Source organism: Apium graveolens, chromosome 7, assembly GCF_009905375.1.
Source record: "Apium graveolens cultivar Ventura chromosome 7, ASM990537v1, whole genome shotgun sequence".
NCBI lineage: Eukaryota > Viridiplantae > Streptophyta > Magnoliopsida > Apiales > Apiaceae > Apium > Apium graveolens.
Window position 1 is genome coordinate 5,057,605 of NC_133653.1, and position 15,264 is coordinate 5,072,868.

General features: G+C 36.8%; 1 protein-coding gene across 1 annotated transcript; it reads right to left on the bottom strand.

The window, feature by feature from the left end:
* Positions 1 to 13,062: 13,062 nt before the first annotated feature.
* LOC141673148 (uncharacterized) lies at positions 13,063 to 13,755 on the bottom strand. The gene has a single exon (XM_074479881.1). The coding sequence runs from the start codon at positions 13,753 to 13,755 to the stop codon at positions 13,063 to 13,065; it is 693 nt and encodes a 230-aa protein (XP_074335982.1).
* Between the last annotated feature and the right edge of the window lie 1,509 nt (positions 13,756 to 15,264).

Genomic DNA, 15,264 nt, shown 5'->3' on the forward strand with positions numbered 1-15,264 from the left:
ATACTTGCAAATATATGATATTTGCACGATTTTATTGAAGTAATGATATTTGTGAAACATGTTTTGCAAGAAAACACGTTTTAGAAGATATTTTATTTGCAGAATATAGATGGACTTCGAGGACTCCAATTAAAAGGTGGACTACATATAACTTTACTGAGTTGGAGTATTTGTTATTGTATCTGCTAAATTTGGTTCATGACTTGGAGGAGTAGTTTATTGTGTTTGCTTTAATTCTAGGGCTTTAATTCTGGGGTTGCACTCGCAAGGTATCAAAAATTGCTAATACCCAATATTAAAAAATTTGATAGTCGTTACTTCCTCCGTCCATCCTAATTGTTATCGTTTCTGAGATAGTGTCTGACACGCATTTTAAGATTAATATAAAGTATTGATTAAAAAAAAAGATGAATAGAAAGTATAGTTCTATAATTTTTTTTGAAATTTTTTTTTCTGAATAAAAGTTTAAATATTCTATTTTTATTCAGAAAAAAAAAGTTTTAAAAAAAATTTATAGAATTATACTTTATATTCATCTTAAAATACGTGCCGGATACTTTTCCAGAAACGATAGCAATTGAACGGGACTGAGTTAATTCTTACTGTCGTGAGTTTATGTATACAAGTATATATTATGAACTAGGTTATAAAACTGCATTTCGCGCGGTTCGAATATAATATTCTAAACAATTTTAAATTATAAGAGATAATGGTATATGGATATAAGCCAAATTGCATTAAATATCGTGCAGTTTCATAAAAGCTTTTTTATGAAAGTCAATAGACATTTCCCAAAATTGCTTTTTTACAACCAAATAAAAGTTTGAAATTGTTTTAAAATATTAACTATATTATAACAATAGCTGGATTAAATGAAAGGGTTGAAGAGCTGATAAAAGAAGAATGCAAGCAGACGAGACAAATGTTGCTACTTGGAGTTGTGTTTTTATTCATCACAAACAAAGCTATTTATAGCCAAAACAAGAGACGAGGAAATTAAATACAATGTGAAGATTTCCAAGTCTAAGCCTAGCATTACTATTTAATCTTTGACAATAACAATCAATTTACAACACTCCCCTTTGATTGTTATTTTGGAATGGATCATAGACTGTCTCGTTAAAACCTTGTCAAAGAAAAACCTAATGGGATAAAAACTTTGGCGAAGGAAATAGAGTACAATCTCTCCTTGGAAGAACTAATCATTCTCCAAAATTTTGTTGTAACAAATCTTTGAATCGACGCATTCCAATGTTATGTCGTAACTTCCCAAATGTTGAATTCGGTAATGATTTCGTGAATAAATCAACAAGGTTGTCACATGATCGAATTTGTTGTATATCAATTTCACCATTCTTTTGAAGCTCATGAGTGTAGAAGAATCTTGGTGAAATGTGCTTCGTCCTGTCTCCTTTGATATATCTTTCCTTGAGTTGATCAATGCATGCAGTGTTATCCTCAAACATAATGGTAGGACTTCTAGTGATGTCTGATAATCCACATGATTCCTGAATATTCTTGATGATAGATCGCAACCAAACGCATTCTCTACTGGCTTCATGAATTGCAATGAGTTCTGAGTGATTTGTTTAGGTTGCCACTGTAGTTTGCTTCGTAGATTTCCAGAAAATGGTTGTACCGCAATATGTAAACACATATCCCGTTTGTGATTTACCAAAATGAGGGTCTGACAAATATCCAGCGTCTGCATATCCAATTAACTGAGATGTCGAGTTTTTCAGGAAGAATAATCCAAAGTATGTTGTTCCACGAAGATAACGGAATATATGTTTGATCCCATTCCAATGTCTGTCCATCGGAGCAGAGCTAAATCTAGCCAATAAATTCACAGCAAATGCAATATCTGGCCTTGTATTATTTGCAAGATACATAAGCGCACCAATCGCGCCTAGATATGGGATTCCAGGACCAAGAACATCTTCATCATCTTCTCGTGGTCGAAATGGATCTTTATCAGGCTCTATCTAACCACCATTGGAGTAGTCAATGGATGAGATTTTTCCATGTAAAATCTGTTCAAAACCTTTTCTGTATATGTGGTTTGGTGGAGAAAAAATCCTGTTGACAAGTGCTCGACTTGTATCCCAAGACAATATTTTGTCTTTCCAAGATCTTTCATTTTAAACTCTGTCTTTAGGTATATGACAGCATCATTAACCTCTGTAGATGTTCCCACAAGATTTAAATCATCCACATATACAACAATAATCACAAAACCAGATTGTGATTTTTGATAAAAATACATGGAGAAATTTGGTTACTAATATACCCATTCTTTTGCAAATAACGACTTAGTCTGTTATACCACATACGACCAGATTGTTTCAGTCCATACAATGATCGTTGAAGTTTAATGGAGTATATATGACGAGGTTTCTTGAACTCATCCATTTTTAACCCTTCTGAGATTTTCATAAAAATTTCACTATCGAGTGAACCATATAGGTATGCAGTAACGACGTCCATAAGACGTGTTTCCAAATTTTCTTTAGATGCCATACCTAATATAAAACGAAAAGTAATTTCATCCATCATTGGCGAGTATGTCTCTTGATAATCAATGCCAGGCCTTTGAGAAAACCCTTGTGCTACAAGTCGGGCTTTATATCTCATAATTTCATTCTTTTCATTTCGTTTTCTTATGAATACCCATTTATTCCCAACAGGGTTTACACCAATTGGTGTTTGGACAACAGGTCCAAATATTTCTCTTTTACACAATGAATTTAATTCTGTTTGGATTGCGTCTTTCCATTTTGGCCAGTCTTTTCTTTGACGACATTCATCCACACTTTGTGGTTCAGGATCAGAATTTATGTCTACATCTAATGCTGCGGAATACACAAATACATCATCAATTATGGCTTTACTTCGATCCCATAATTTCATATCATGCACATAATTTATTGAAATTTCATGATTGTTTAATCCCGTATCTTCAGAGGATGGAATCTCTTCAGGAGATAATACCACCTCAGGGGTATTTGCTTCTTCTGGAGCATGTGCCACTTCAGGGACAATTTTCTTTATTTTTCTTTTTCGTGGTGCAACATCTTTTGCACCGACCGGTCTACCACGCTTTAGGCGTGGCTTTGATTCTGTAACCAATTCTTTAGTATCTGATTTTTGAATTGGTATATCTATTCTGGCTGGAGTATTTACCGCGGGTATATGAGATTTAGTTATATTTCTAGAATCGTTAAATGCGTCAGGCATTTGGTTTGCAATATTTTGCATATGGATAATTCTTTTAACTTCAAGTTCGCATTGACTGGTACGTGGATCTAGAAAATATAGTCCTGTTGCATTCCATGATAGGTCAGGATTAACTTTATTCGAATGTTTATCTCCCCCTAAGGGAGGAAACATAGACTCGTCAAAATGACAATCTGCATATCTTGCGGTAAATAAATCTCCAGTTAGAGGTTCCAGATATCTAATTATAGATGTGGAATCAAAACCAACATAGATACCCGTCCTTCTTTGAGCTCCCATCTTCGATCTTTGTGGTTGAGCAATCGGTACATATACAGCACATCCAAAAATTTTGAAGTGAGAAATATTAGGAACTTGACCAAGTACCAGTTGTAGCGGAGAATGTTGGTTGTAGGTCTAATCCTAATAATATTAGCAGCATGAAGTATTGCGTGACCCCAAATAGATGTAGGTAATTTTGCTTTCAACAACAGCGGTCTTGCAATAAGTTGGAGTCTTTTGATAAAAGACTCGGCTAACCCATTTTGTGTATCTACATGAGGAACTGGGTGTTCAACTGAGATTCCTACAGACATGTAATAGTCGACAAAAGTTGCAGATGTGAATTCGCCGGCATTATCTAAACGAATTGACTTGATGCAATGATCTGGGAATTGAGCTCGTAATTTGATTATTTGGGCAAGTAATTTTGCAAAAGCATCATTACGAGTTTAGAGAAGACAAACATGAGACCATTTAGTTGAGGCATCAATTAATACCATGAAGTACCTAAATGGGCCAGATGATGGGTGTATAGGTCCACATATGTCGCCTTGGATCCTTTCTAGAAAAGTTAGGCTTTCAAGCTGAGCTTTAGTAGGGGATAATCGAGTGATCAATTTTCCTAAAGAACATGCTGAACATGGGAGGTCATTGTTGGAAAGAACTTTAAAATCTTTAAGAGGATGGCCAGTAGAATTCTCTATAATACGACGCATCATAGAGACGCCAGGATGACCTAATTTTTCATGCCAAAGAGTAAAAGATTTTGGATCTATGAGTTTGGAAGCAATGACATTGTGTGACTCAATAGTTCTAATTTTTATCATGTATAATCCTGAGGAAAGTGAGTGAAACTTTTCTAAGATTTTCTTGTTACTAGGATTAGCGGAAGTAATAAGAAGATATTCTCTATCAGCCTCAGAGGTAGTTTCGATGTGAAAATCATTGAGTCGAATATCTTTAAAACTATGAAGATTTCTAGTAGACTTACTAGAATATAATGCATTTGAAATGTGCATGTGGGTACCGTTAGGTAGGACAAAACTAGCTTTTCCAAAACCTTCAATTATATTAGATACGCCGGAAATCGTTCCGACTTGAGCTTTGGTTTTGGTTATTTGGGTAAAATACTTTTGGTTCTGTAGAATCGTATGAGTTGTACCACAATCAGCAATGCATATATCTTCAAAATCCATTCTGTATATAATTAAGAAACATAATTTATTTGATAAGAACATAACACACTACATAGTTCAAACAAAATAAAGCACACAATACACACTACTAATCTTCAGCATCCCATATGAGAGTTTCGTTAGGTTCATTCGGACCATTAATACTTATTCCTCCGGTTGTGATTCTCGAGAAATCATCTATGTTATTGTTGGTGAAATTTGTTTCTACCATTTTCTCTTTTGATTTTTGAGAAGATTGGTATAACTTAACAAGATGATCTGGGGTATGACAATTACGTGTCCAGTGCCCATTCATGCCGCACCTATAGCAAACATTTTCAGTTTTTCCTCCTCGTGATGCCTTTCTTTTACTCTGTGATTCAGATTGCCACTTCCGGTGACCAGAGTTGTTATATGGATGAAAATGCACGTGGCTCCGACCTCGTCCACGGTACCGCCCTTGGCCCCGTCCACCTCTATACCCTCTTCCACGTACATTCTGCTGGAATGACATGTTATTTACTTCAGGTAATGGGGCAGATCCTGTTGGACGGGATTGATGATTCTTAATCACCAATTCATGATTCTGTTCAGCAACGAGGAGAGTTGATAGAAGATCCCCGAATTTAGTGAATTTGCGCTCCCTGTACATCTCTGCTAAGTTGATATTGTTGGGGTGAAAAGTTGATAGTGTTTTATCGATTTTTCTTTTTTCTGTAACTTTCTCACCGCACATAATAAGCCTAGAACTTATTTTGAACAAAGCAGAGCTATATGCTCGGACACTCTTAAAATTCTGAAGTCTTAAATTAGCCCAATCATTTTCAACTGCAGGTAGATAAACTAGTTTCTGGTGATCGGACCTATCCTTTAGATTTTCCCATAAAATAAAAGGATCCTCGACTTCTAAGTACTCAGATTTTAAATTTTCATGCATGTGGTGTCGGAGAAAAATTATGGAGGTAAAGTTTTCTTCAGCCGTGGATTTATTTTCTGCCTTTATTGTATCACTTAATTTCTTTGAACCCAAGTGCAACTTTACATCTTGTACCCATGATAAATAATTATCGCCAGAAATGTCCAAGGAAACGAACGACAAGCTTGTAATATTTGTCATACTAAATATGAATTAACACGAAAATTATTAAATTTTAATTCATCAATGTAAATATTACATAAAATTCTACTTAATCGGGTGCGTTAACAAGTATGCAATAATCAATGTATATATATCATTATTATCATTGATAATATAAACAAATCTATATATAAAATGACAGATGGATTTTCACCCGCCATACGGACGTCTTCGTATGCAGGTTATCTCCGACCAATAATAAATTAAAGTGGACAATCCTGCATAAGTTAGTTATGGGCAAAGTTATTATCCAATAATTATGCAATTTATAAAATAAGGTTCCCACTATATTTCGGTATTACCCAAAATTAAATGGTACCGTAAAATAATTTTAATAGGCGGTGCTCCGGCCATATGTATTTAAATTATTAGTAGAGGGTGTAACCACGTCTACTTCGGTCACATATATATATATAAATTATATGTAGAGGGTGTAACCACGTCTACTCATATATATGCATATTTAAATTAAAATTATACCTTCTCAGTTTCGGCAGGGCTTCGTGCTGATAATGTGTTGTAAAATACTAACTATATTATAACAATAGCCGGATTAAATGAAAGGGTTGAAGAGCTGATAAAAGAAGAATGCAAGCAGATGAGAGGAATGTTGTTGCTCGGAGGTGTGTTTTTATTCATCACAAACAAAGCTATTTATAGCCAAAACAAGAGACAATGAATTTAAATGCAAACCTAGCCTTACTATTTAATCTTTGACAATAACAATCAATTTACAACAGAAATGAGTTTTTTAACCCGAAAAGAACATTCATGAAGGCTTGACCGACCTTTGTTAGAGAATGGTTTTATAATAAATTAGCTAGACTAATAGAAGTAATTATATGAAATGTTTGAGTCAACAAGTTTCGTGTAGTACAGACACAGTAACAATGATAACAAATGGATTTGCCAACTTAATATTTGTAATGTTTACCTAATAGGTATCATTGTAGTTGTTAATAAACATGGATTTTGGTAAGTCATTTGAGTTAATTCAAAAACTGAGGGCATTTTTATTTTCGGTCAAGATTTCAAGAAATAAGATACTACAAAGGATCTATTTACAACAATCTAAAATCAAAATAGACGTTTAATTAGACAACCTTTTAACATACACATGCAAGACGTGCTAAATTAGATTCTCATAAATTATGAATTTCATGAAAATGTGAATATACTTGCCCCAGGTCCAAGAGTGATTTAGTTTATATACGGTCTCCATAATTAGGTACATTCCTACAAATTGTCCTTCACATTGTTATTTTTTTGAAAATATTTCTAAAATTTAGCTCCAAAACCTTTTTGTTCAATGGTGTCACAGGCCAAATTTACATGTACCATGATGTTGAACTCTTTTCTAAAAGGGCTCATCAGGCCTCCACAAATTTGGTATCGACCTGAGTGATACAATCATATTCCTGTTACCGAATAGGCTTGAATTCGTGTTTTCTTGGTCTAAAGTAACAGCCTTATTGTTTCAGAAGAAACTCGTCCGAGAAAATAATCATTACCAAACTGGGGGTAAACTAAGACATCAGAATACACAAAATTCTGCTCGGATAAGTCATACACCATGTCGTACTTATTTATGGGCACCCAATTGCAGCAAAGAGCATAACTAGAAAATATTTGCAAGCAAATTATATAATTGTAAAGACATTTAAATATTAAAAGTTATTTGTTGAGATAAAAGAACTCTAATATTGTCCAAACAATATAATAAAAATTCTACGATAATTATATAAGCATGATGCTCCCAAATAAATTACAGTTGACATACCATGATTACCTAACACTTTTTTAAACTTAGATTCATCCAACTTCCTAATGCTTCCTAAACCTCTTGCATGATTCCTTTTAATTTCCTCTTCAATGTTCAGAATTATGCAATGTAGTCCGTTCACAACTATTCTCGCAGGAGCACGCTTACCTTTAGTGCCTTCACGGCCTCACATGACAAAGGGTTAACGAATGTATACAACAAAAATATCACCTATCACACAAACTTAACATTATCTAATAGGAGCATACAAAACATAACCACAAAGATCTATATAATATTCGAAAGTTTGTTGTGCTGATAACATATAAAAACAAATAAACACATAAAAATTCAAGGTGGTAAACCGCGCCTTGCCCTATTTGAAAAAATTATTAAATCATCAAATGCTCAGAATATGTTTAGCATCAGCAAAATGAAAATTCTATATAGTAAATCAGAGAAATATATTAAAATATTAATTCAAAATGCCTACTTGAAATACTTCCTAGCAAGCAACAATATAAAAGTAGACATAACTAAAACACTCAGATTTAATATTTAACAATGATAAGCCTGAAACCTATTGAAGGGGAAAAGACGTGATCGACCCTCCTTATACATGAGAGAGGCAAATACTACAAAATCAAATTAAAAGAATTTGATGTTCATTTTCTTGTTAGCAATAGTAATTATCGTGCATAAAAGTTTGTCTGTTAATTTTCACTGCATTAACTATCGTGCAGTTTCAAAGAGACGATGATGGAACAATTGGGAAATGTATGGGGGCCTAAGAATAGTGAGAAAATAGTTTAAACACATTAAAGAGATGCCACGTCAGCCGTCTAGGATTTTACTTTATATAGATATATGAATAAAGATGAGTTGGCTCATAATAAAAAAATATATTAATTATCTAAAATATTAACTAAAAAAATTCTTTGCAAATTTACGATCTATCTTCTTTAATTTATTTTAAGTAAAGTTGCATTTATATTTTCAAAATTATGACGTTATTATTACCGAGTTTTTTCCTTCGGTCATAAAGAGAAAAAAACTACCAGCTACCAGTTTTCTGTCGACCTCACTTCGTCCAGATGGATTGACTTCGGGCTGCAAAGAGAAGAATGCGAGAGATGATCCCCTGATTTACCTCTGGTCGGAGAATAAGTTAACTAATTTATGTGAGTAAATCGGAATATGAGATAGTCTCTGTGATATGAATTGTGTTTGTGTCGAAATGAATACTTCGTGTACATAACCTGAACCACGTTAACGTTACATCCCCCGTGGTCTTCGGGTGGTTCTGATAAGAATGGAAAGAGGACGTTATGGCTAGGAGACCACGTCTTCGCCTATCTTGGGCTGGTTCAGTGCCTTCATAACTGGGTTGCTCTCCTTTCGGCCTGCTTCACTTCAATTTACATCGGCCCAAATAAATATTGTGGGCTTAAGAGTGGTGGGCCTCAAACATGTCCCTATGTTTCGGTTGAGAAATACTTCTCGGAAGAAGTCCAACCTCTTCAGCCCATCAGTCAATCCTTGTGGAAACCCTAACCTTCAGCACAACAGACACTGACAACGTTGACGCTTAGAGAATTATGGTTGTTTAATGCTTACATCTATCACCCCTCGATATCATAACTTCCATTCTACCGTTGAATCCCAAATGTTCTTGATCTCAACCGTTGGTTTCAAAATTAATGTCTTGGACCAAGGAGCATAAAGGACGTGTCTACTCACGCCTATATATACTTACACCATCTCCTAATTGTCCCCTTCATTTCACTTTCTTGTAAACATCAGACATTCTCTCCAAACAAAGGTGTATTCGCAATCATCAAACAACAGGCAATGCGAGATCCAAATTCCTTCAACAACCCTACATCGCTTCCAATTTTCCCCACAACAGTAAGTTCCATACTAATTTTCTCTCCATGTAACACCGTGAGTTTATTATGCAAGTAGTTTTATACTGATTTTGGGGTTTACATGGATTTAGAGTTAGTACTAGGTTGTTAGGGTGGAAGATCCATCATCTGGCATTTCTACTTTTCTCTTTTTATGTTTGTTTTTGGTCTTGATGGGCTTAAAGAGGGTATGCGAGAATGTTTCTAGGCTTGAACGTGCTTCGATATATTCAAGCCTTGGAACATTCTTCGGGAACCGTCCCCCGGACTTTTCTTCAATCTTCTTGGGGACTTGTCGGGATTTAAAGATGGCATGCATGTGTGTTGTGGGTCTTGAACTTTTTGTCCAAGTCCTGAAACATACTTCAAATTTTCCAAGCCTTGGAACATACTTCGGGAGCCGATCCCCTAAGTCCTCGTGAATAAACCTTCATCTTCTTCTTCGGACCGATCCTATCTTGTTCTCGACCTATCTCTTTTCATCCTCTTTTTCTTGGTTATTCAATCCGAGTATACGACCAACCTTTCCTCATTTTTGAACGCAGGATCGTGGATTGATATAATGCAGAAGCAGGGCCTTCGATACCAAGCGGTCCGGCCCACTTCAACGACATCGCCTCCTTCCCGACTGTTAACAATCCCACACAGCTGAAGAAGACGGACATAGAGAAATTCTATAACAAGTACCAGATTCTTCAGGGGGTTTATCATCTTTATCAGCCGAAAGATTTTGATCAGGTTTTTCATACCTTTCCCGTCATAGCAAGTTGTGGGGACTATGTGGTAGGGATTTTCGAAGCGGCTCTCAGGTGTGCCTTCTGTGTTCCCCTCCTCAAGTTACTAAAAATCTGTTTAGGTAGATGAAAATAGCCTTCGCCCAAATGAATCTAAACGGATTCATTCACATAAACAACTTCCAATATAGATGTTTAGAGGCGAAGATCAAACCTTCGTATAGGCTATTTTGGTTCCACTATGACTTCTGAAGAAATGGAAAGAGTGCGGGCTTTTACACTATAGGTCGGAGAGCGGGCCGGGGGGATTGGTGCTTCACCAACTCCAACAACAAGAAGAGCCACACCCATTGGTGTTACATCTCCGGCATATACCTGAAGGAGTTTGGGGTTTGGCGCGAGGTCGACCCATATTTGCTAATAATGCCGGATTTGGAGCCTGAAGAGGCCATTAACTATCAGAAACTGGCATCTCTGAATGTTCTGAAGCTGCCGATAACCAGTAGTCGGGAGAAGGACTGGTTGTTTGCCTTATGGGGTAGTGGTAACATTTCCTCATTCTTTCTTTATATTGTTTTACTTCTTGTCATTTACTTGTATAAATAAATTGTATTGTTTTTCCTCCTCGCTTCAAACATTTAACATCCTCTCTGTATCTTGGGTCATTGTAGTGTTTACTCGCCATGATATCTTAGAAAGGAAAAGGAAAAAGGCATAAGAGTTGAAAAAAGCTGAGGCGGAGAAGACTGCTGATGAAACAGGTCGGCCCAGTGGGGCCCACAACATTATTCCTCTTAATTCTACACCTCCTTCGCAAACATCTTTCCTGAAGGTTACTGGTGAAAATAGAGTAGTCTTTCCGGATTTGCTGACCGATCCTAGGAAGCGAGTCCGTGCTGGGGACGGGACCGTCATTGAGACATACTCCTTTAAGTGGGGGGTACTCTTCGGACTCCTTCGTCACAAGAGCTCCGACTTCGGCCCCAATTTTTGCTAAGGATCAACATGTTTATGCTACCGTGGACCCTTCCTATTCTTGCACTGAGCTTACGGCTCAGCTTTCTTTGGTACATCTTGGCTTTTAGGGTAGTTCCTTTTCCTTAGCTTGCCTCATTCTTTTTTTGATTTTGTTTTGTACTTTTTTCAGGCTGTTCTTTGGGCGACGGCTGTTGCCGATAGGTTCAAGATATGCAGGCCCGGATGAAGGCCGTGAACCTTGTTGAGGCCCGAGCGACGTAGGCCGAAGATGAGCTAAGCCGTGAACCTACTTCAAGAGACATCGGAGAGGCAAGCTTCAACTCTTTCCACCGATAAGAGGAACCTTGAAGAGGAGCTCTCCCGTCTTTGGAAGATGGTGGAACGTCGGGATGCTCAGCTGAAGGCCTCTAAAAAAGGACTTCGCAAAGAGAATAAGTTGTTGGCGCTGACGGAGGAGCGATGTTTCCAAATGGGCTTCGATGAAGTTGTCACGCGAGCAAATGGCAGGGGTGGGACTACAAGGCCTTACTTGATGATGGCATGGAGGACCCTGTTGGTAAAGCTATCGAAGATGAGCCCCTTGTCGTCTCCTCAGGTCCCGACGAAGACCTCTCTGATTAATTTCTATTATTCCTTTTTTTAGACTGTGTAAACTTAATGCCTCCGGGCTCGACTTCTTATGCCTTCTAGATTATCTTTCAGTTGCCTTCGAGATTTTTTTAGTTTAACTGCATTTTATTTCGCCTTTTTGGGTTGATTTCTCCTGACATTTTTAGTTTATGTTTTATATACGTCTTTGGCCCAATTTAGGGCCTTAGTAATTTTTTGAAAAAAATTACTTCTTCGGCTTCAATTTTGGGTCTTACAATTTTCTTGAAAAAGTTTACTTTTCCGACCTTTATTTTGGGCCTTAGTAAAGTAAATTTTTGAAAAAGTTTACTTCTTCGGCCTCGATTTTGGGCCTTTTTAAATTTTTGAAAAAATTTACTTCTTCGGCCTCGATTTTAGGCCCTAATATTTTTTGAAAAAGTTTACTTCTTCAGACTCAATTTTGGGCCTTGGTAATTGTTGAAAAAATTTATTTCTTCGGTCTCAATTTTGGGCATTAGTAAATTTGTGAAAAAAATTTACTTCTTCGACCTTGATTTTGGGCCTTAATAATTTTTTTGAAAAAGTTTACTTCTTCGGTCTCGATTTTGGGACTTAGTAATTTTTTAAAAAAGTTTACTTATTCGGCCTCAATCGTGGGCCTTGGTAAGTTTTTTTAAAAAATTAGTTACGTCTTCAGCCTCAATCTGAGCCTTAGAAAATTGTTAATTACCTTCTTGCCGCACAGTTTTAAAGAAAGACGTGTGACAACTTCAGATATCTAATAAGTTGGCTGATTTATTGCCCATATCCGAAGGTCTATAATTCTGTCTTTAAAACATATCAGGCGTTCGGTAATTTGCTAAACTAGACATTTATTGTTCAATGCTAAGTAAAAATGGAATTGGAAACATGTAACTTTCATTGAAAAATGGGAATTCATACAATGTCATACATGCTTCACGTTTAGGGAATTCAAATTGCAATATTGAATTAAATGACATAATTAAATAATATGAAATAGACTAGCAGGGCTTCAGACAAGCTTTCAAGGAAAATTTCCGGAGTCTAGAGGCATGCAAAGTGTTTTTGATGGGCTCTCCTGTCAAGGTCTTCAACTTGTATGTTCCTGACCTGATTATTTCGGCCACCGAGTAGAGGCTTTCCCAATTAGGCTGAAGTTTTCCTTATTTAGTAGGTATTGATGTCGCTAACTCCCTCGGTACTAGGTCGCCGGTGAAGAAACTACGCTTTTCACGCCCGAATCATAGTATTGGGCAGCCTAGAGTTGGTACTTGAGGTTTCTCTGGTGGGCTGCTTCCCTTTCTTCTTCTAGAAGATCTATGTTAGCCCTTAAGCCGACCTCATTGCTTTCAATATTGAAAACTTTGGTTCGATAGGAGTCCAGGCCTACTTCAGTTGGGAGAAGAACATCTGTCCCATAGGCCAGTCTGAAAGAAGTTTCTCTTGTGGATAATCTAGGTGTCGTCCGGTAGCCCCATAAGACCCATGACAACTCTTTGGCCCAAAGGCCATTGGCCTCGCTCAGTCTTTTCTTGATGCCATCAAAGATGATCTTGTTTGCAGCCTCAATTGTCCCATTGCCTTGAGGGTGACCCAGCAAGTTGAATTTCTGTTGGATTCCAAAGTGGTTCAAGAAAGTTCTAAATTTATTTCCAATAAACTGGGTTCCATTGTCCGAAATACACACCCCGGGTATCCTAAACCTTTGTATTACTTGATATATCATAAACTTCTTCGCCGCCTCTTCGGTTACGGTGGCTAACAGACGGGCTTCAACCCATTTGGTCATATAATTGATAGTCACAATGCAATATTTCGCCTGTTTAGTGCTGTTCGGCCGGATTCCCACAATATCTACTGCCAATATGGAGAAAGAGATAGGACTTAGGGCCGAAGCCATTCCTCCATGGGTTGCTTTGGAATAGTGTTGAACAACTGACATAGCCTGCATTTCTTTGCGTACTGGTGTGCATCGGCTCTTAGCGTGAGCTAGTAGAAATCTTATCGGAGAATTTTGAAAGCCAAGGCTCTTCCAGCAAGGTGTTCGCCACAGATGCCCTCATGGACCGTCTCTAAGCTCGAATTGGTGTCATCCAGCTTATCACTTGAAGGATTTCCATACACTACTTCTTATCGATTGAAGGAGTATTTACTTCAGAAAGGTAGATTGAACCAGTAAGGCTCTGAGTTTCGGCTGATGCCAAACGGGATATTGCATCGGCTCAGCTATTATTATCCCTGGAAATTTGACTCAATTCAAAAGACTGAAAAGACAAAAACAATTCTCGTACCTTGGTAGCATAGGCGCGGGCCCGAGGTTCCCTCTGTTCATATTCCCGCGAAAAGTGCTTTACTACCAGCATGGAATCACTGAACACCCTCAGGTGTTTTGCTTCCAGATTCTTTGCCAAGTTTATCCCAGCTAGCAAGGCTTCATACTCGACCTCATTGTTGGTGAGAGGGAAAGTGAACCTGACCTCACTTCATCTAGATGGATTGACTTCGGTCTGTAAAGAGAAAAATGCGATGGATGATCCCCCTGTTCACCTCCGGTGAGAATAAGTTAACGAGTTTATGTGAGTAAATCTATATACGAGATAGTCTCTGTGATATGAATTGTATCTGTGTCGAAATGAATACTCCGTGTCTATAACTTGAACCACGTTAACGTTACATCCCGGGGTCTTTGGGTGGTTCCGATAAGAATAGAAAGAGGACATTATGGCTAGGAGACCACGTCTTCGCCTATCTTGGGCTGGTCCAGTGCCTTTATAACTGGGCTGCTCTCCTTTCGGCCTACTCCACTTCCACTTACATCAGCCCAAACATAAATTGTGGGCATAACAGTGATGGGCGTCTAAAAATTAAATTTTTTCAAATTTTAGACAAATATTTTGAAAACCAAATATTCCACCGCGATCTTAATATTGAATTTATAACATGCTTCATTTTTTTGTCTTTAATGACATTTTTTTGAAGTGATCATTCAAATTTTGGAATTTCAATTACATTAGTGATCAATAATAACAACTATATTTATCATGGATTCGAGAGATGTACACACATAAATGAAATGTAGTGATTTGAGTCATTTTATTATTACATTTTATCGCATTCTTGTCTTACAGCCATACAGTGTCGGGGATATTTTATTGATGTTATATATTTTAATAACAACATAATACAGTCGCGAATATTTAATTATTATTATATATTTTAATAATAATAATATAAATATATATTATCCGGATGAGTCTCCAAAGGACAACAACTAACATACGATAATCACATTCGATATAAAATTAATTTCTTTTGCAAAATAAATGTATTAAATTTATTTGATTTTCAAAACAAAAATTCTAAGTCCAAAATTGAGTTTGAGATATTGAAAGTATTTTATACACGTATAATAAAAGTGACATACAACGAATTATTATTCGGTGTGTTTGTGATTTGATTA